This window comes from Cupressus sempervirens, chromosome 8 (genome assembly GCF_028749045.1).
Source record: "Cupressus sempervirens isolate cs-2001-9-10 chromosome 8, ASM2874904v1, whole genome shotgun sequence".
Lineage (NCBI taxonomy): Eukaryota > Viridiplantae > Streptophyta > Pinopsida > Cupressales > Cupressaceae > Cupressus > Cupressus sempervirens.
The window spans coordinates 452,514,211-452,537,654 of NC_143125.1; the positions used below are offsets into that span (position 1 = coordinate 452,514,211).

General features: G+C 35.9%; 1 protein-coding gene across 4 annotated transcripts in view; it reads right to left on the reverse strand.

Annotated features, from left to right (window-relative positions):
* TPR9 (Tetratricopeptide repeat (TPR)-like superfamily protein) overlaps window positions 1–23,444 on the reverse strand; it is a 213,803-nt gene that overhangs the window by 51,006 nt on the left and 139,353 nt on the right. For all 4 annotated transcript variants that reach the window (XM_089798058.1, XM_089798057.1, XM_089798060.1 and 1 more), the window contains 2 exons: window positions 10,292–10,705; window positions 10,031–10,165 (listed from right to left, as the gene is read on the reverse strand). In XM_089798058.1, the coding sequence (XP_089654184.1) occupies window positions 10,031–10,165; window positions 10,292–10,705 (549 nt within the window). The remainder of the gene's footprint in view (window positions 1–10,030; window positions 10,166–10,291; window positions 10,706–23,444) is intronic.

A 23,444-nucleotide genomic window follows, 5' to 3' on the forward strand; every position in this document is an offset into this window, starting at 1 on the left:
ATGGGATGCATCCGATACCTAATTATAAATATTGAGTGGTTAAATCATTTGGGGGTCATGCAAGACGAGGAATATAAAAGTAAAAAATAAACAAAGAAACCGCTTCAAAGTTATTGTACGTGGGTTGAACCACTAAAAGTGAACATGACCACTTAGGTGGACAAATAGGAAGGTTTGAAACGTTAATAAGGTAAGACCCAATTGGGTGATTGTTGTCATGTCAAACATTGCCTTCTCTCAAGTAGGACACATGAAAACAAGTAATGCAGAGAGTAAATAAACCCCTTGCATTGCCTTGACAACAGGGAAGACACTACTCACAAGATAAAATGTTGACTAATTGGAACGGTGAGATAGGGATGATGGCATGTGGATTACGTAAGGTGCCACATTAATTACTTTCGGTCATCTAGAAAAGAGGGATTATACTAAACAAGGAGCACTAGATAACCCCCGTACATGTTGTGCTTTTACATTCCTATTATATTATTATTGAACATAACACATCAAAACGTACCACATATATATTACCAAATATGATATATTAATTAATTTAAATCATATTAAAATTACAAGGGATTCAGCAAGTAAATAGATATCGATGTCAAGGAATATGATATATACATGTGTGCGTAGTTATGAAATATACTTTATATACATGATGTTGATCCATAAATAATTGTATATAGAATACGACTTATTCTATAAAGGAAGTATTAAGTAGATTCATATTTGTTAGAGTTTAGGTGACTCTGCAACACCCCCATGATCAAATGAAAGACCAAGATAATGTCAACAAGAGATTGGCAAGACAATTGCATCAAGATGAAAGAATGATATTATTGATAATAAACATCAATAATTACATGGACATTCCTAGAAATGATTGAAATGTACATAAATTTTGGCCACCTTATATAGGAAAGGCAATCAGAGACAATGATAAGGAGAAGATAATCTGTCACATACACAAGGTGGAATCACATGTTCACCAAAGGTGGATCATCCTCTATTATACAATAAAGTATGTGCAATGATGAGGACAATAATGTGATATGTGCACTAAAGGTGGAATGAGATAACAACCACCACCTAGAGTGGAATACCCCTATACTATGTTCTTAATTGAGGTGCAAACTCCTAGGTGTCTGAATGACAAACTACTATTCAATGCATTATCCTAAGTAAGTTTAAGTAAGTGTAATTAGTGAATATTTAATTATACCAACACCCCCTTAAGTGCAACTTAGGACAATGCACTTCAACTCACAATGCAAGATGAGTCCCAACTACTAGGTCATTTTTGGTCCCCATGTACAATATGCAATGCAATACATGAAATGAAATCTCTCATAAAGTAGAGAAAGAGACAAAATCTCATGGGAAAAACCCTCCGCCCAAAAAAAGCTATGAAAACATACAATGCATGTATGGATGGAGTACTCAAGACCCCCCCAAGAATTACATACATCATGCATATACAAAGAATAATCCCCCCATAGGAAGGATGATAAGAGGCATGATACCCTCCCCATAATTAAGAAGATCCTTGCAACAGTGGTGAGTTTTTGAAGACAAGAAATAGTCCAATGTCTACAAACAACGTTTCTCCCCTTGGGAAGAAGATATACCAAGTACAAATATATGAATGCTTCCCATTCTGGATAGGAACTAGGAAATGGACTTCAAATGAAGTATGATGACGATGCCATAAACCAATCCATATCCAAATTAAAAGAGGAAGAAGGTCTCCAAGTATGCATCTCTGAAGATTGAATGGGTCTCTCCAAGCACAAAGATTCCATCACATCATGACTGTGAAATGTGGTAAACTAAGTGAAGAAGAAGAATAAAGAGTGTCAATCTCCAAAGAAGGCGAAGAAGTATCTACAACTATGATGCTATCATCAAAAAGAAGAGAAACCCCCACAAGTATGTCTCCCCAATCTGAAATGAGAGACTCCACAAATAATGAACTAATATCTATTAAGTAGGAATCCCAATCCGGAAGACAAATAGATATCTCTTGTAATGACTCTTTGGAATCACCAACAAGAGATGAATGTGTGATCTCAACTGGAGATGTCGAAACTGCAAGAGTCACTAGATCATCCTTACTCTCAATAGATGCAAATTCTTCAATCTCATCTTATGTATAATCATCATAGGAATATTATCTGCATCATCAAGAGGAATGAGACAATATGAAGTAGAATCATCTAGAGAATGAGAAACACCTGGATGTCTAAATATCTCCCAAATAATTGTCCAAACTATGTGTGAACACTAAATGCCTCTTAATTTGGGGTGGATGTCATTAAAGAGACACCAACTGATGCTACTACAAATCAAATTGGCATTCTTTTCTCCCCATACATATTGCTTCCCTTGTGACTTTGGCTCAAGAATGAGTCCATAAAGATGATGCAAGAGGTTAGGCCATTTACAATGTGTGATTATTCCTTTTACCCATGACTCATAATTATCCTTAGTCAAAAGTATTACTGTACGATGTGTTTCATAACCCATGATTATATCAATTAATACACTTCTCATATTACAAATTGATATCACAAATGATTATACCCCACAATCAGGCTATAGTAGACTTAGATCACTATGCAAAGGACCAAACTAAGGTCTGAGTATTACAATTGGAAAATTAAGCCAAATTCTGAAAGTACAATTTCTGATCATGGTTACTGAAAACTAATTTCAGATCTCAAAAATAAAGAAAAAAATTATGCACTTTCAAAAAAGAATTGCACTTGAAAAGGAGTTCATACGAGCCCAAACAAGGTCTTGGAAGTTGCAAAAATCAAGATTTGCGATTTTTAGAAAAACTCACAAATAGAGATCCAAAATCACCTACACCATTATGTAGATCATGAAATTCCACCCCAAAACAAACAAAAAAAATTGCTCTGAAAGAGGAGTCCATATGAGTGAGATATTAATGTTTGAAAATAGCCTCTAAAATTATTTTTTCTGAATCATCGCCACCGCACTTCAAAAATAGAAATAGCTCTAGATTTGGCCTCTGATGTCCAATTTGGACGAGACAATTCAATTCAGAGGTTTCTGGACCTCCTCTATATGATGCAAAACTCTAATTTGCACTAGAAAGCTCCAATTTTTACCTAAAATAGAAAGTCACAAAATACAAAATCCTAATTTTCCTCCAAATAGAAGATGAAATGATTGTCATGTCCCCATTTTGGAGGCAATTTGATTTAATTAATTTAATTAATTAAGTTGTCCAAAATAATGAATATTTTATGAGGATGACTAATTAATTATTTTAATTAAATAAATAAGTGATATTAAGTTAATTATTTATAAAGTTATCAAATAAATAAATATTAAAAGGTAACTTTATATTTAATTAATTTAATAAAGTGACTTGAATTATAAAATATTTTTTATAAAGTCACTAATAGATAAAATAAAATAATGTTCTAGAAGTTTTTGGAGAAAGTGGAGAAAAAGAATAAATAGGCACCCCGGGCTTCATTCTAATCATCCAGATTTGTTGCTGTTGATGTTGATGTTTGTTAATGTGCATTGTGGAGCCTAGGGTTTCTGCAATAGTCACAACTGGCCATTGAGAACGAAAACCCTCAATTGGTACGCAATTTTGAGGGTGTGAAATATCACTTGAATTATTGCAGCTGGGAGGAAGATACTTCAGTCTTCTATTTGTGCTACATTGAGAAAAAATATTTGTGGCCATTGAGAACGAAAACTCTCAATTGGTACGCGATTTTGAGGGTGTGAAATATCACTTGAATTATTGCAGCTGGGAGGAAGATACTTCAGTCTTCTATTTGTGCTACATTGAGAAAAAATATTTGAGCACAAAAAAAGAAAGCCGAAAAAGCAGTTCGAAAAAGCAGGCCGAAAAAGCAGTTCGGAAAAGCAATCCGAAAAAGCAGTTCGAAAAAGCAAGCCGAAAAAGCAGTTCGAAAAAGAAAAATCGAAAAAGCAGTTCGAAAAAAGCAGGCCGAAAAAGCAGTCCGAAAATGCAAGCCGAAAAAGCAGGCCGAAAAAGCAGGTCTGGAAAAGCAATCCAAAAAAAAAGCAATCTGAAAAAGCAAATTCGAAAAAGCAAAGAAAATTATTACAGCCATCTACAATCAGGGGCAGCAGCTAGAGAGGCACGACTTGGGCACTTGAGGAGGTTATTTTCTGTTCAGTGGTATTGCAATACATCTATTCTCTAAGGCGACTTCATATGCCAGGTCTGATGTGTATTTTCATAGTTGCCTTTCACTATAGAGTGTTGTAGTAATTGTCATTTCGTATCAAACCTATCATTCATTAATAGATACATCATTCATTTTTACATTCAATGGTATCAGCAATCCATGGCTTTAGTTGTATTTAATCATGCATGTGATTAGCGTACTGCTGTAGGGGAGTATTGAAGTTAGATATTTAGTGTTGCATTAGTTTTCATTAGCAGCTGTAGGTGCATATTACTTTACCAGCAATCATCATATTTTGATATCTTTGTAAATGCCAAGAGTCTTGGCTAACTTAGTATGAATATTGTATTGGATACTCATTCTCAATCAAGGAGATACAATTGCTGGTCATTAATAGTTGTCCTTGAGCGTTAATATATCATTTTTTTTATCAGCCAGTTAGCTTGCATACCAATTGTTTGTTAAAATATCAGTTGGCTGTAGGTGATCATTTTCATGATTAGAACTCATATATGCATTCACTATTGCCAAAATTAGTTGCATATTTATGTTAGGTCATTGTTTAGACAATTTGGAGTCTTTTGTAAGCATTCTCTTTGAGGCAAATCCAAACAAGAATCACTGCAGCAATCTCAAAAATTATATCAGTCAGAGGACCCTTGCTTGCAAAGTGTTTGACGAAATGTCAAACAACTGAAGTATAAAGATTTTTTGGTGTTGGAAGAAGTTATAACCTATTGGGGTTATTTCAATGATGATGTCCAAATTGACAAATTTTGCACCAACAATGAATCAAGCCGAGATTTCTATCTTGAGAAGAGGTCTTCATACCTTGAAAGCTCTAATACCATGGTAAAATTGCTCTGATACCATGTTCAGTTTTAGGTGACTCTATAACACCCCCATGATCAGATGAAAGACCAAGATAACTTCTACAAGAGATTGGCAAGAAAATTGCATTAAGATGCAAGAATGATATTATTGATAATGAACATCAATGATTACATGGACATTCTTGGACATGATTGAAATGTACATAATAGGCCTCCTTATATAGGAAAGGCGATAAGAGACAATGATAAGGAGAAGAGAACCTATTACATACTCAAGGTGGAATCACATGTCCACCAAAGGTGGATCATCCTCCATTATGCAATAATGTATGTGCAATGATGAGGACAATAATGTGATATATGCACTAAAGGTGGAATGAGATAACAACTATCACTACCTAGAATGGAATTCTCCTACACCATGTGCTTAATTGAGGTGCAAACTCCTAGATGTCTCAATGACAAACTACCATGCAATGCATTACCCTGAGTAAGCTTAAGTATAATTAGTGAATATTTAATTACACCAACAATATTTCTAAATTCTATATGAATGTATCTAATTTGAAATGCAAAGGAATTAAGATGTTTACATCCAATTTCCTTATTCTCTCACTATACTCCTAGGAGTTGATAAATGTTGTTGTATAGGGAGAGGCAAAGTAAAACTAGATTATGTATTGGTGTCAAGCATCCTACGACAAGTAAATCCATGCTCTCCTTACGGTATGTGTGGGAGGGTAGTAAGGAATCAACGGTTTAACAGTGTTAATTACTAGATGCATTATAAGATAAATATTTTACTCAAATTAATTATTTTATTTGGGTAGTAATAGATATTAAAATATGATTATTGACAACCTCCAAGTACAGGACATTACAATAAAGCACCTAATGGTCCTCTTTACATTACTTCTAGGGTTGCTCATATTCTTTCCCGTGGTGTTATAATTGATCCCTATTCTTCTGTGAATGTGACCAAATGCACTTTACAAAAATAGAAAGGGTTCATCTCAATCAACACTTGACTTACTACAAATAGTAAGTACACAAAACAAAGCCTAAATGAAGTCCAATCTTAGCCAAACAAAGACCAACTTGTAGCTTATTGAATTGTGGAGAAGACAAGACCCTCCCAAGCCAAGCAACTGCCTCAAAAGACCCTCTATCCACAATAATCAGTCTACAAGGATCACAATAATAAGCTAATCTCTCAAACTCCAATGCTGGCAAAAAAGGGGACATTACAATAAAAGTGAGGGAATTTGGCTCTGAGGGTGATGCGAATTATGAGGATGAGGATCACGAGGATGCCACTAAGGCTAGGCCTCAGACACAGGTAGAGAAGATGGTTGTAGAATCTTCCATGACCTATATTAGGTGTACTCGTAGGATGACATAGGCTACTATGAGCCTTAAATTTCTAGTCTCTAGCTTTTATTTTGATATATGTTTTGAACTCTTGATTCCATCGATTTTATATTCCATAATATTGTAGATATTTGAGAGTGACACGATTTATATTTCTAATATGTTATTTAGTTTAACCTTTTTCCTTCAAAAATTCACATTTATACTTATGTGATCTATGTAAACTTGTGTATGTGCACAAAATAGCTTCTACTTATCTCAATTATTTTAAATTAGAATTTTTTTTTATAGATAAACAGCCTAAGCCTTGATACATCATAAAGTACAGTACATAGATACATCTGGATAATCAGCTTTTAGTCCCAAGTTACCTTTTTCTACCTTCCTTCTAGGTCGTTCCTCATCCTTCCCTTCTTCTTTTGCCTTTGATTAGTATCTGTATATATAATTTTAAAGTTGATGTTAATTGACTAAATGATAAAAAAAACTTTCAGTTGACAAAAGCTTTGTGTTTCTTCGGTTTTTCAATTAGTTGAGTCCAAACGCCGAGTCCAAGGCAGTCCAAGTCTTGTAACTATGATTATATCAGACAAAAACTAACAGATTCATCATGATGGAAACTTCAAATGGATCAGGAGTTTGGACTTTAGGGACTGCATAAGACCATCTAAATTTAGAAGTGTTTTGGCTACTACTATTAAAAATATTCTACATAGAAGAAAGAGATCATAAAGGAAAGAGATTGGTCATTGATGATTCATCAAGATGACTAATCTCAATTGATGAGCTACAAAAGCCCATAGAAAAGTTTCAAACAATCAAGGATAATCATTGCAAAACAAAGATCCTTTCCGTCAATAGTTACCATTGCACTAATAATAAGAGAATTGATATTTGCATTAAGCATTGTGTTACTATCCAAATTCTTTAAGAGTATAAGATTTACTCTCTTGCAATTTAAAGAAATCAGTCCCAAATCCCATAGAACTCGAAACAGGACATTAGATAATCTTCATACTTCATAATGATTTAGTTTTTTTTAGTTTTATCAATAACAAGTCTAATCGCTGTATATGGATCGCACTCTTTGGTTATCATCACTAATTGCAGGCTATTCTTTAATTGCCTCAGCCTTCTTAATAAATGCATAAATAAATATCCTTAACCGATATTAGTAATGCTCTTATGTTAAAATCAGTTTATATTATTGATTACTTGGGAAATATCTATCTAGTTGATAACAATCTTCTTTATTAATATTTGCTCAATCTTAATCTTGGTCGATCAGCCTTTATGCCTTAATCATTGACATTTCTCTGCAATGCTAATATTAATATACTTGAGCAATGATGCTTATCTTAAGATTGATATGTCTTACTTACATCTGATCAATATCTTTCCTTGACAAATTTTCTTCTAATGGGGTTCAACCTTGATATCTTGCTTATTGAATAAACAATACACTTTCTGAAACATTACTATTATTGTTCTTGATAAACAGTTCACATCTACCAAATGATAGGTTTAGATGTCAAACTTGATGACATAAAAGATCAGCTTATCTTCTTAGTCGATGCTGTTAGCTAATAATTAATATTATCAATTGCAATTATCAGTCCCCTTCCTTAGCTTGCTTACTCAATCTGGTTATGATGATATTTGATTTGCACACATAGTGTTACTGTATGCCACATCTTATCATGCTGGCAGCAAAGTCAAGTTATGATCTTAATCTCTGCTTGGTCAATTAGATGGCATCAACTCTATATTTATAATGGTGATCATTACTTTTTCCGTCAATTTCTCTCTATCTACTATTCCAATTCTTTTGATTGTTATCCATAAACCCAGTTTAGACACTTATAATCAAAGGAAGACGTCCTTTACAATCCTAGTCAATTGTTCTTTAATCAATCTCTTTCTCTCATGCTGTTTTGCCGATCGGTTTGCTCTTTCCTCATGGTGATAGACAATAGTTCTATGCATCTCTCTTGATGCTCTAATCAACTGATTAGAACTAGTCAACATGCTTTAGGACCATATGTCATTAGATTTGCTATGCTTCACAATGATATTATGCTTAATCAGTAATTGAATGTCTTCTGGTCATGGCTGACTGTGTTTATCTTCTGATTAGTTCTCCTTGATATTTAAAAAATTATTTCTTCTTGCTGTATCATGCATTAATTTCATTATTCCATTGAATGCGGGATATCTCCAAGGTAATTGTTACACCTTTAAAATCTTATTATGATGGAAACATGTGGTATTCTAATGGGTGATGATCATTACTTGGAATCAAACCCTTATTTATCTTAGGAAACTGTATTATTGTCTCCACATCTCTTATTCTCTTATTAATATCTAGATATACTTAGTTCTAGCTGATTTTACAAAATCCTAACATTATTGGTGTCCAAGGACTGCCACTCCTTGTCCACAATTGTATCTTATTGCTTTAGCAGGATTGAATCAAGAATGGGGACATTATAAGGGGCTTCAAAAGTCATGCTCTTTATTTACCTGCGTAGGTAGATTTGTATTCAAAAGGCTTCACTCAGTACTACTAGAGTATAGCTATTATACCAATAGGCCCTCTGGCTACCTAGATAGGGTCAATAGGCAAAAATGTCATGAGTTGTTATCACTTTTATGAGCTCACAAATAGTGCCCACCTTTCTTCCAACATGCTTAGCCTAATTGAAACAAAAAGGTGTGGCAAATCAAACAATTGGGTAGGGTGTCGAAAAAATGATTAAGGGAAAATACCTTCCTATAGAGCTAGGAAATTGAAAGAGTTGGAAGAAATTGAGTGTTTTCGGAAGAAGTGGCAGAAAAGGTCCATTGAAACCAAACTGATTGGGCCAAAAGAATATTATAAGAAGGTCAAAAGAGAAAAGTTAGAAGCCTTTCCATACTGCAGGGGCCTAAAGTTGAGAAACCATGAGAAGGAGCTCAGAGAGGAGCACAATAGAGCAATAAATATTAATAGCAGTAGACCAAGAGATTGGGGACGACAACAATTATCGATAGTTGGCCAAATATTCAAGGGATCATGAATATAATCATTACTTTCTTAAAGAAGGAATGGGAGATGATCCCCAAGAAGGGAGAAAATAGAATACAATCAAGCTACCAAAGACATCAGTTACATATTTTGGCACTAGCAAAGAACCAAACTGAAAAAGATTAGAGATTTGCTCAAATCAGTGGGTAACTCAAAAGTTCCTAATGTCTGTGACATCGACAACAATCATCTAGTAATATAGATTTCTTAATTCCACTATAAGTAAAAAGTAACATAAATTTGAGACCAAAAATATGGTTAAAAATAACATTCAACAAGGCAGGGAAACTCGTGATTTTTTGCCATAATGTTAGTTTGTGTGCCTTATTTACAAGTTTCTGTTGTCTCAACCATTACAGAAAATTACCTCAAGAGAGAAAACAGCATATATATCAAAATAAAAAATGAAAAAATGACATTATCAATCATTCAAGTGCTTTCTTGTAGTTGTTTTGAACTTTACATCCTAAAAGGTAGTGTGTAAATATGACCACCTCTATATAATATGAAAGAGATAGAAAACAATTCCTCTATTGTGTGATCAAAAGTACCTCCGAAATAGAAGTCCCTGTTAACTGAAACATCCCAGAACTTGACGATCGGAGACAGCAAGCAAGAACAATGGCAAATACGTGTAACTCCAATTTATCATCTGCTTCCATCTTCTCATAATGATGGCAAAGATTCTGCAAGTTTAATACAGGTTAAAGGAATTTCTTCATGGTCTGCCTACAATATAAGTAGAAGACCACAGTGGATGTGATTATAAGCATGCAACTTAAATTATCTCCAAGAAAATAAGGATATATTACCATTTTAGTTGAACAATCCCGTAAATACCACTGTGATTCCCTATCTATAGATTTGATCAACATGCGAGTAGCCAAAACAGCTTCTGTTGGTAGCACTGCAGGCCAACTTACCCCTCCACATTCATGTTTATGCTCAGGCCAATTCCTGCCTTTTATATTCATTTGTGATATTTTGAACAAATCATTCTCCGATAAACATGTTGTCTCAGTCCTGTGATCAGAATCATCTAAGATTTGCTTAGGAAATGAAACGTTCTCAGAATGATTACTCCCGTATAGACTTCCTCCAGCATGATCTCTGCAATTTTCAGAGCAATATAAAGGTATTGCACAAGATTCACAAGGCACAGGATCCCCTGGAAGTTCCTTGAAGCAGAAATGGCAGTGTGTATCCCGAAACTGCTTCAAAATAACCTACATAGTATACAACAATGTCACAAAATAAACATTATACAACAAGCAGGCTGTATCTACAATTTACATCCTGATTTATTAATCCAAATCACACCTTTACAATTAACATCACTGTCATATTTGCTGATGTGAAATCCTTAAAACAAACTAGAAGATTTTGTTTAAACCATTTGATCAAGCATTAATTGTCAACCAGAACCATGATTTGTCATTAATTGTGAACTTGTCAACAGCATATGGAAATACAACTCAACAGGTCGCAGTTGCTCTGGGGAACTACACTTCACATAAGAATAGAGATGTACAAAGAATACATCGTCTAAAGCAACATATGCAGCACCTCCCCATAGCATATTTACAAATGATATTAGTCTCAAATATAACCTCATGCTTTTTCTATGCTTATAACATGTCAGGTAGTTGAAACGTGAGACAGCTAAACCTTGTAAACAGTAGAATTTAATTGTTGCAGTCATCAACCAGTCATAATGTCACCTTAATTATTTTGGCCTCAAAAAGAAACTAGCCATAATTTAATTTACTAAGACATTTTAAAGAAAAGAAGAAAATTTTAATTAAATTATACATGACTATGTTTCATTCTTTAGATATTTAAAGTCTTCCATTAGTGTTTTCCAAAAGATTTTCTAGGGGTTTCTCAGAAGGCACCTGTTGTGGTTTTGCAACGCACGCCCCATTTCGATTAGGAAATAGGGACCCCTACTTTTTTCGGATTTGGGCCAATTCTGAGGCCGTAAGTCCGTGTCCTGATGTCGAAGGTTGTGTCTTTTGAAAAATCGAAAACCCAAAAAATAAAAAAAACGGAAAACCCCAAAAAAAAAAAAAATCTAAAAATTGGAAAAATCACAAAAGAAAAAAATTAAATTAAGTGCGCACTCATGCACCGAACATGGTGCGTAGGAGCACATCCCACCCTTTGGTGATGTGCAAGTGTGCACCTGCGCAGGGTTGCAACTACACACCACCAAAGGGGGGTAAGGTTATATAAACCCCTGCCCCTTCCGGACTCCCCACCTTGCTTTTTTTGCTTTCTCCGATCTTGCATTCTCGTGCAGAAGTTCGCATTTTTTTCAAGCTCCGCACTCGCTTCTTGACTCCGCGCCTCTTCCCACAGCTCCGCACAATCAAGGTGCGCAAACACGACACAAGGGCTAATGCGTACTAGCGCACCTAACCAGCTGTGCAATTGCGCACCGGATCCCCACACCCCCCTCTACATACACTTCGAAAGACTTCAAAAAAAAAAAACCGCACACCTACTGCCGCACACCCCGCCATTGCACACTCGCTACAATGCACCACACTACCACGCACCCCATATCCAAACCCTTAACCATTCCATACATGCTAAAAACGCAAAAAGAAAAGGGGTGCACATTTTACAACAAACCCTCACTCCACAGGACTCCGTAAAGCGAGGTGCACACTTCCACACCCGGACAAGTGCGCTAGTGAGCACCTCCACAAAATTAAAAATGTTAAAAAACTTAAAAATCTTAAAAATTGCAAAACACAAAAAATGAGGTGCACAATTGCGCACCTGCTCTGGTGCACAGGCGCGCACCTTATCTTTTATTTTTCTTTGATAAATAACAGGGGGGGTAATTGGATGTTTTTGTGTATTTTATGATATTAATAAGCCTTATTATGACGAACTAATAAACATCTTTTCTTTATGCAGATATAATGGCATCCTTATCTAGTGAGAAGATAGCACCCAAGCCCGTGGTTTTCAAGTTCCAAGGGGTCCCGTCCAAGTCAAGATTTCAAGACGACTACACAAAGATAAAAGACACTGATTTGGGACACACAGACTTGGGAGAATTTTTGAGAATCTGCGACAAGCCTACAAAGAGATCAGCTCTGCTATCTGCTTTGATTCGATTAGGGTTGGTGAGCGCAACTTCGCACCCAATATCAGTATAATCCTCAGAATTGATCATGACACTGGCACAGCACTTTGTTCCGGAGGAAAGAGTGGTTAAGAGCGTAATAGGAGAAGTTGTACTGGACCTCCAACCTGACAACATTGAAAGGGTCTTTCATCTCCCGAAGGCGGATTAGTTCATCAAACTCTCTTATGAGGCAGCCGAAAGGTGGTATAGAGAGCACCTGAAGGAGGACACAAAAATCATTCAATCATCTTACCTCATTGAGAGACTCCTCTGGGCAAGGTGACAGGAAAAGTGGGTATGACAAGGGGGTATATGAAGGAAAATATTGGCTACTCCATCATTCTTCTAAGCAGAGTCATGGATCTACTAGTAGCTGGACATTTGAACGTTTTTATGATTAACTTTATTGAGACTATCAAGACGAAAAAGATGCCACTTGACCGGGCCACCACATTAAGTGAGAACTTGTGTGAACAATTGGGGGCAATCAAGGATAAGAAGTAGTTCTGTATGACTTCATACATGGTATATCTATTAGCAGCAAGGGCAACGAACTACCTCAGATTGTACAAAAGAGGCAACATGCAGGATCCCACTGCTTGGCCTTACATCGTCTACCCTCAACTAGTGAGGAAGAAGCTCTTGGCACAGAGAAAGGAATACAGAATCGTGAATGATGCGTTCATATTCGCAATCATCCGATTCATAGAGGGAGACTATGCGAAGAGGTTATCTGATGATGCAGTAGCACAGATAACAGCTCTCGGGGCCTACTACATCCAATTTAAGACATTCACGTATCTACGAGTAGCTGGTGCCACTATCAACCCAAAGAAGCTCCCTAGATATCCAAGTGATAAACTGGTGTTATTGGAGATTGCACAGCAGATTGCGTCTGCATATGACAAGGCAAGAAGACAATGAAAACCATGTTGGACATGGCCCCTAGTCATAGGACCTTATAAGGTGAAGTGGAAGCAAGATATTCTGCCTTTCGAATGGGAGTGGGAACATTATCCCCTTGAGGAGTACAACTCTCCCCGGCCATATTTTGATAGCATTGGCAAAGTTGAGAGTCTGGCTGGGTGAGAATTCCACCATGAAGAGGCCATTGAAGACCACTGGATGAATGCAACAAACGACTACGATATTCGTATTAGGGACTATTGTAGGATGACTTTGTATTTGGCGAAGAAGGCTCTCAAAATATGCATTCTGGAGGAAATACTGCAGCAACATTCTGGGGAGCTACTGGACCCCCTATTCAACTCGGATAAGATTAGAGAGAGACCTATAATGAATGCCAAGGTTGACAGGAAGGAGGGCGATGATATTAATCATCGAGCGAGGCATGTCATTAGAATGACAAAGGATTGGATCAAGAAACCCTTTCAACTTGATCCAATACCTGATACCGTGATATTTCAAGCACAAGCCCGTCCGAAAAAAGGTAGAGGAACGAAAGTTACAATTCCTACCTTTGCGGCCCAATCTCCCATCAGGCCAGAAATAGTATACCAACTTGACCGCCCAGTTGGATACTATCACCCTCCAGAGAGGAAAGGAAAGGGGAAAAGAAAGAGGACCTCTCCTAAAAGGGCTGGAACAGAAGAAGGTGAAGTGCAAGCACCTCCTCAGCAGCCAGAAACAGATGTGCAAGGGTCACAGGACACTGGGACTTCTCAAGATCAGCCTGACCCTCGAGTGCCTCCATTTGTACCTAGCCAATCCAAAGAAAAAGAAACTCGACAGGTCTTTGTTCCTCCTCCACAAGAAGAGCCAGCATCCCCTTCTGCCTCCATGAAACAGAAAAGGATTAAGATCCATATGAAGAAGAGGCAAAGGGTGACTAAAAGAATGGTGCCTTCCCCATCTGTCCCTAAAACTATTCCCGAGGGAGAAGAAGAGGAACAAGAGGAACAAGTGCCTTTATAGGGAAGAACCTAGCTAGCTAGAGCCGCGAAACAACAAAGGAGAAGTTCCACAATAACACCGCCATCCACCCTAAAAGAACCCTTGGAAGTTTCTTCTTCGGAAGATGAAGTATAACAGTGGGTGGATGAGCAGAGTGAAGAGGGCGGTGAAGTATTTAAAATGTTAGATTTTGATTTCATGCCCGTGGGGATAGAATTGGTTGGGGACAAGATCAAGGATACCCCTACAAGTGAACCCCAACAAGAAGACTGGACACAAATGCCACCAAAGTCACAAGGTCCCGATCTTACTCCCCCATCTCCACCACAAGTCACGGTGGTAGATAAAGGCTCAGTTACTCCTCCGCCCCAAAGTTCAAAAGAAGAACAAGTTCAAAAGGAACCTTCACAAGAGGAGGAGCCACAGCAAATGGTGACCGATGAAGTGTCGAAAGAGGGACAAATGGTAGAATATTTTCAACTAGCCTCCCAAGACACTGAGGTGCAAATTGTAGGGTCTACAGAGACAGAAGCCACAAAAGAAGAGCCCTTGCAAAGAGAAACAACTCCAAGGAGGAGTGATAAGAGAAAGGAGGTAGCAGAACATACTCCTTCGTCCTCGAGAGGCAGGTCTTCAGTTGAATGTATTCCAAGATGGCTCAAGAAAGAAATAATGAGGAGCATGAAGCCACAATTCCGTGTTGATAAGGAAGATATTTTTCAATTGGCTAAGATCTTAAACAAACATGAGTCTCCATTACATGAAGCAAGACCGTTGGCATTTGTCAACAACACACGGGATAAGGATTTGTTCGCACAAGTGGTCGTTCCTCCTGATGATATAGATGCAGAAAGTCTCGGTTCTCAAGATTATCAAATCAAAGAGGTTATGCTTGGAAAGCCCACACGAGATACAGCTCGATTGATGGTAACCATGGGGATTAAGAAAGTTTTCAGGAATATGGAACAAGAAGAGGTCGAACTCCGAACATTTCGAAGGCAAAACGAGATCCTAAGAGGATATTTAGCCAAAGTTGTTGGTCTTCTAGATCCCGAGCACCCTGAGGAGACGTTGAACACTTAGAGAAGGGGGAGCTATGCATGTAGACCCATTTTTGAAAGCCTATCAATAATGGCAGGAAAGTTTTGAAGAGAAGGGCATTTTGATTATCCAAGGGAACCTGAAGTTACTGCACGCTACACAGGAAAATGTGAATAAAATGGTAGCGATTTTGAAGTAGGATTTCAATATACTGGATGAAGGGCCTGGAGTAAGGACTTACAAGTTTTACAAGCCATAAAGGGGCAAAGGTATAGGATTTTGGTAGATGTTTATACAGCACAGGAATTAGATTTGACTAATGATTGGATAGAGTAGATTGTTGATAGTAATAAAGTAATGGAAACATTACACACGGAGATCCATAGGCTCAAGGACCAAGCTCGAGAGCAAATTTTGGAAGCAGAGAGGCATTACAGCGATGCATGCTTAGAGATTTTTGAAGATGAAGAACAGGATAAGTTGTTGCCTGTAGAGGCAGTAGTAGAGAGTTTTAAGAAGATTTTTGAGGAAGTTGCTAACGACGAAGACATCCGGCAGGCTTCTAGAACAAAAGAAGCCTTGTTAGAATTGGATACCAAACTCGGGGATTTTGCTGAGACTCGAATTGAGGTAGACAATTATAGACAGAAGGTCAAAGATAAAAATGAGGCTTTAGATTTACTGGATGTGGCTAAAATTATTGAGATTATAGAGAAATTCAAGGGCAAACATCCATACATAGCTTTGGGATGAAGAGAAACAAAACCCAGTTGCCAGAATTTCAATTTTGACACTTAGTAAAATTTTGAGATTTTGGACCATTTTGAGGTGCGCAGGTCCGCTTTTCCAGAGGTGCGCCAACAATTAACTGTCAATTCTAAAAATAGAGCTTTCCATGCATCGGAAACGCATTTTGACGACAGTTTAACTCCGAAAAATGCCCAGTGAAGGATCAGCTTCCACTTTTGGCACTTCCAGACACTTCCACTTCAACTCAAAGCTTTCTCATTCTTTCTTCTCTCATAATTCTTTGTTTTTTAACATGTAAAGGCTCATGCATCCAATTAATGAATAAAAATGGATGGAGTCCTGCTTAGCACTAGTTAGATTGTTAGTTTGTATATAATTAGTTTGTTTTATTAAATTAAAAGCATTTTTATTGCATGAAGATATCTCTCACTCTCAACACAAATTGAGTAGACGATTTCTTATAAATACTCCATTGTAATATGTAATTGGGGCTGCCGTTATTTTGCAATAAAATTATGCTTTCGGTGCTCACATTTAAAGTGTAGTAATTCTTGCCTAAATGTGTCACATTTTTGTGAATTTATGTTCATGGAATTGTGATTGAGCCAAAGGTTTATTGCTTTGTTTCTGGTTGTGCAATTCATTAGTTCTGGTGTTTGCTACGGTATTGACAAATTCCGCTGATGTAACTAGCTTGAGAAGAAATCATCGAATTGTGCCTACATAACTTTTCATCTCGCATAAGTGCACTTTCCGTGGCCTTGCGATTTGATGAAGGGTGAAACATCATATGATCCCTAAGTTTCTCACCGACGATTGCATCAGTGGAATCGAGGAAGCGCTGCTCCTTCTTTCATTGGTTACCTACCGATTTCTTTGAAAGCTTAACTCGCAGACTTGTCGTTTTCCATAGCTTATGTCCATTAGGATTTCAATTTTATGTTATTTGCTTTAAAAGTTTTGTTATTTGCTTTGCTAACCCCCCTTGTTAGAATAGGACTTCATACTAGTTGCATTGTTAGATTACATTCATAAAAAAACATAAAAATACAAAAACATAGTTCTTTTGCATGTTTTATTTTGAAGCAGTGTGCAAATTCTTCATTTCATCCGAAACTAAAACGAACCAGCAAAGGCCTCCTTGTGAACAATCACATTTATCTTCAACTGAGCGGACTCTAGTAGGTCGCAAGATCAACCCGAAACCTTGGAGTTGATTCACAAAATCAGCTTTTCAAGAGAGGAGTTTGCAAGAATTCCTGCCATTAAGAATCGTGCATAACGACAGCTCAACAGCACCCCTAACCAATTTCTAGTAGTCTCTTTGAATCATTTACTCAATCTTAATAATATGAATTAGCATAGATTACTATAATGTAATGTTCCCTTTTAAACAAATTTATGTTGGAACCAAAAGTCCCTTTCCCATTTCTTTTTTATAAGCTGAGCCTGATCAATCCTAGACAACTTGGTCTTAGTTTCTCTTGAGCACAGTGGGTCTTGCGTCCAAACTCGTATGCCTGAGATTTTTATTGTCAAAAGATGTTGAGATCACTAAAATGTTGTAAAGTCAAACTCCACACCACGCTCACCAACATGATACTCTAGTTTTTGAGGGACCAAGAACTTTTCAAGGAATTCATAGAAACCTTAAGCTCATTGGTGAGGCTATTTACATCATCTTGTTTTCTTCTCAATGCATCGGAATACATCTCATTAAGTTGGATCAACAAGGTGTAGGAAATATGATTTCAGCACCAACATAGCTTCTCTAAAAACCTGCAAATTTGCAAATGATAGCTCTTCCTCTTGCACTCTCCACAAATAACTTGAAATTATTCAAAGGGTATCATAGGTGTGAGTGAGAGATGCAACAAATGTAATGAATGCCCTCGGATTATAAGTTGGTTCATTGCTTTTTCCCCTTCCAATTGTTTAGGATGTAAAGAGTTGTGTAATGTCCCCATTTTCAGCTGGTTCCTGTGGTTGGCCCGGTCAGTTCACCATCGCGACCCCCATGAGCTAACATTGGGATTTGAGAGTCTCAGTTGTGTGGTTATAGGCTTTTCAGAAGCCTGTGGTGTCTTTTGGCTCTATTTGAGGGAATTACTATTTATAGCAAGTCAATCTGTTGGTTCCGATGATCCCAATTGAGTTAGAGGAGTTGGGTGATGCTCTCAGATTTCATTGTGGTCTTCTAGTTTGGGCTCCAAGAATCTTGGAGGGAGCATTTATTTATAGTAAGTCACCCCGTCAAGTTCATTCATCGCCTTTCATCATCTGGATCACTTTGGTGTTGTCAAATTTCAATTTTGATGCTTCTTCAGTTGTTTTTGCAAGACGAGTGAACTATTATTGTTTTTTTAAATACATTGAGGTTGTTATTTTTGTTGGTCTTGTTGGTTGGTCACCTCAGTATCATACCTCGTTGGAACCGGGACAAAAAAATTTATATCGTAGGAACAAGAAACAGTGGCCTTGAGTGTCAAAATATTAAGCTATGGTGGAAAAGGTCATTTTTGGAGCCAAAAGTAATTAATAAATTATATTAATAGCACTTAATTATATTTTAATGTGTTGTAAGTGGAGTTCTTTTGAGAAACTAGTGTCATTTTGAGATTATAAATATAAGGACATTTGATGAGAAAAACATCTGATTATTTGTTTATCTCTTTGCTTTATTGTCTTTGTGACAATTCTAAGTCTGTGGCTCTGTGCCCTTGCTGAAGTAAAAGGGTTTTTGTTCTGAGTTGTGCTTTGATTCCACACTTGAGGTATTGTGGACTTTAGAGTTTTATTATCGTCTCCTCTTTTTGTATTAACTGTGGCTGAGGAGCATTTATACAATTGAATATTATAATTTCTTTGTTGTTGGGCAAGGGTTTAGTCTGTAAATTGTAGTTTGGTAATTCTGTTATGCCCAAAATACTGGGGCAAAAACACATGAATTTTTTTTTTTTAAGTTTAATAAAATGACTATGTTGATAAAGGTTGACTACGACTTACATGACACAATAGGGTTTTGATATGATTAGATATGTTTGTTTCACAACTTAAGCTATAGGTATGTTGAGAGACAAGTAAATGTTCCCCTAACAATACCTTGACAGTTTATTTCAGTGGTTTAAACAACTCGTGTAGGATTTAATCATTCATTGTTTAATTTATTTCAAGATTTGCTCATATTTATATTAGGCCCCAAAAAAAAACACTCCCTCTAACTATCTTTACTAACTCACTCACCCTTTTTTAAGTCAATCTTAAATTTCACTAATTAATATTAATAAAATTAATGTCGTCAATCGCAATTTAAACATTACTAATACTAATTACATCTTACATGGTTAAAAAAAATATGTTTTATTTAAATCTAAATTAATCTAAAACAATATTTATTTTATTTTAATTTTTAATTTTTATGCACATTAATCCACGAAAATTAAGTTATATCAACTAACTATCCATCTACTAAAAACATAAATTTAAAACTAGAACTAATTTAAATAATATTAACCAATATAATATTAGTTAAAACAAAATATTAATTAATCACGTAATTAAATTACTCTAATAACAAATTAATAAATCTTAATCATTAAAATAACTAACTATTAATTTAATATTTAAAAAAACATCATGCCCATAATATTGGGGAAAAAACACACGAAATTTTTTTTTTTTTTAAGTTTAATAAAATGACTACTGATAAAGGTTGACTACGACTTACATGACATAATAGGGTTTTGATATGATTACATATGTTTGTTTCACAAGTTAAGCTATAGGTATGTTGAGAGACAGGTAAAGGTTCCCCTAACAATACCTTGACAGTTTATTTTAGTGGTTTAAACAACTCGTGTAGGATTTGATCATTCATTGTTTAATTGATTTCAAGATTTGCTCATATTTATATTAGGCCCCCAAAAAAATAACACTACCTCTAACTATCTTTACTAACTCACTCACCCTTTTTAAGTCAATCTTAAATTTCACTAATTAATATTAATAAGATTAATGTCGTCAATCGTAATTTCTAGCCCCAAGATACGTAGGGCCATTTGAGGTGTTAGAAGTTGTAAACCCAACAAGCTACAGGATTACACTACCTCCAACCCTTGCTAAAATGCATGACATATTCAATGTATCATGTCTTAAGAAATAAATTACCCACCATGAGCATATTAATTGATTGGAATCTCTTGTAGGTCCAAGACCTAGGGGTGGTGGAAATAGAATTGCTCAGAATACTCAAGGTGCGTAAGCTTCGCTAGCGAAATAGGGACATAACCCAGTACAAGGTCCAATCAGTACCAATATACTGAGGAAAATGCTACCTAGGAAGACTATGATGCGATCTTCCAGAAATTTCCTTATCTTTTCTCAAAGACTTGAACCAAAAATAATTTTTTTGTTAAATTGTCATTTGAACTTTGAACTATTAATTTAAGTAGAATATAAAGTGCATTGGGGATGATGAAACACAAGGGGGAGGGTATGTTACATCCCAAATTATTGCTCATTTATAATAGCCTTATAGCCGTTATATATTTCATCTGAATGACAATTGGTTAGTTAAACCAATCGGATGTTATGATCTTGTGAAATGGAAATTATGGTTAACCGTTTTGGTTCATGTGCAAAGGACTGGTTAGTTATCCGTTACAAGTTCAACTGAAAATGAATATTTACATTACAAGAAATTATAGAAATAGTTGTTAGTGGTATGGTGGTTAGCCATTGTGATAATTATGAAATACTTTTGATTATAGTTACATTGATTTTTAATTGAGGAATATGTTATTAACATGGAAATTTTCTTTTCTGGATGCAGGAGAAGACAAAAGTGGGGAAAGCATTGCTAAACGGGATTTAAGGAATGGGGCACCAAAAGGGTCCATCAACAGACCATCAAGTATGGGTTCTAACCATCTTGGTTAAGGATTTAACAACTAGGCAACACAAAGTATAACTTAGACAACCATGAGCTACCTAGTCAGTTATTAAGTAAGAAAAACATTAAACATATAAAATAGCATAAACTTGGTTACCAATTTATATTTGAGACCATGAGTCGTCACCGAAATGCAAGTCTAAATATATTGACACCATGTTATGTTAACATCTGTACTTGCAACTACATATATATATGTGTGTGTGTGTGTGTGTGTGTGTGTGTGTGTGTGCATAAATCAATATGTTGATAAAAGGAATTACATGATCCAATTCACGCACACACACACACACATATATGTACATATGTATATATTTATGTGCATATGTACGTACAGTTAGAGGTGAAATAAATAGCATGATGCCAATATAATAGAATATAAAAATCATGAGGAAAGATAACCTTTATGATCTTTAATATTGGCTCCATATTGTGGATTGGTTGCCACCTTCATATCGGCTTATGCTTCTTTAACATTTAAAACTCATACAGTTACTTGTGACTGATGGATGACCATGCACCACCACTCTTTTCTTGTAACTGAGATAGTGTGCAAATGATCTATATATTATTCTCTTCGTTACCTGAGAGGTGTTCTTTTCCTCTCTTCGCTATTGTTTCTGAGTTTATATTTTTAGCAAGAACTCTCTCACGGCCTCAAGCCAATTGCAACTTCCATTGATAATCTATCATAAATCCCTGCATCATATAGTGAACATCAAAAGCTGCAAATGAAATCAACATTGTTGCCATCAGTTTCCAGATCGCACTCATCACGTTGAAGCTCGTTGTTCTTGAACCGCAATAGATAGAACATCTAACCAACTACAAGTCATGCAACCATTGCTCATATTTATTGCCATATATTCTCTGTTCATGTTTGATTCAAATGTTGAAATCAATGATGTAAATGAATTGCTGTAGTATCATTGTCCATAGTTGATCTTAAATGAAGCAATAAAGGCTGTAAATAAAGGCTAAAAAATGTTGTTTAAGAAAGTAATAGAATTTATGATTCTATCTTGTTACCATGTTTATAGGGTACTGGAAGGTGTAAAGTGTAACGATATTCCACAGAGTCTACAGATTTAAAACATTGGCATGCTGTTTAGTTTTAGCCAGTCTGCAGAAGACTTGTTTCTTCCTACAATCTGCTCACTTGAAACTCTAGAGATTACGTCTTGTCAGACATACTTCAATTATGTTAATGTGATCTTTACAAAAGTTTCTCTATCACAATCATCAAATTTTAAACAACAAATACAAACAAATGGCAATCTGAAAAATAAGCCTTTCTTTTACAAGAATACAATCTTCACACTCATTACTTCTAGAACCTTTCTATGCTGCCTTTCTTTTATCAGAAAAGTTCCTCTCATAAAATCCATTCACAAAACATCAAAAGTCCTTTGAATAGCCGATTTATGCCCCCAAGTAATGGCGATTTTAGGCAATTTATGGAGAATCACCGAGTTGGGTGATTTTTGACCAAAAAATTGGCTGCCTGACTCGCCGAGTTAGCATTACTCGGCAGCCTTGAATCCCATTGCAGTATCACCAAAATTGCCTGAATTGCGGCAAGTTTGGGATCTTTGATATTAGCGCAATTGATATAATATGAATAGCCATACAGGTCCACCAAAAATAACAGCTTCAAATATTAGTGTTGTCTGACTAATTGTCAGTCTGATTAAACTCATCAAGATTCTAAAATAAAATCATCGGTAATCTCTTATAAATTATAATAGTTCTTTTGTATAGTTCTGCAGACATTTCTTCATGGTAACATAGGCAACTAAGATAATCTGGGCACATTAAAAAAAATATTTAATCGCTCGACTTGTACATTTCTCCAATGTATTAATTACTAATATGAAACCAGTGCCAATATAGTCTCCATACACAATTATATTAATTGACAACCTTTGCTACTTGTAATATGGTCTCCAAATGAATTAATACCAATGGATACTAAATGATATTTTCTTTAAAACAATTTCCACCTTGTTTTATTGGGCCCTACCCCAGATTATGTTGCAATAAAAAATTTATTTTTCTTGACCTTTGTTTCCTGTGTCAAGATATATTCCACCTAGGGATTTGATATAAAAAATTTCCTTCATTTTAATTTTTGTAAAGTGATCAGAAATCAATATTTGATACTTGT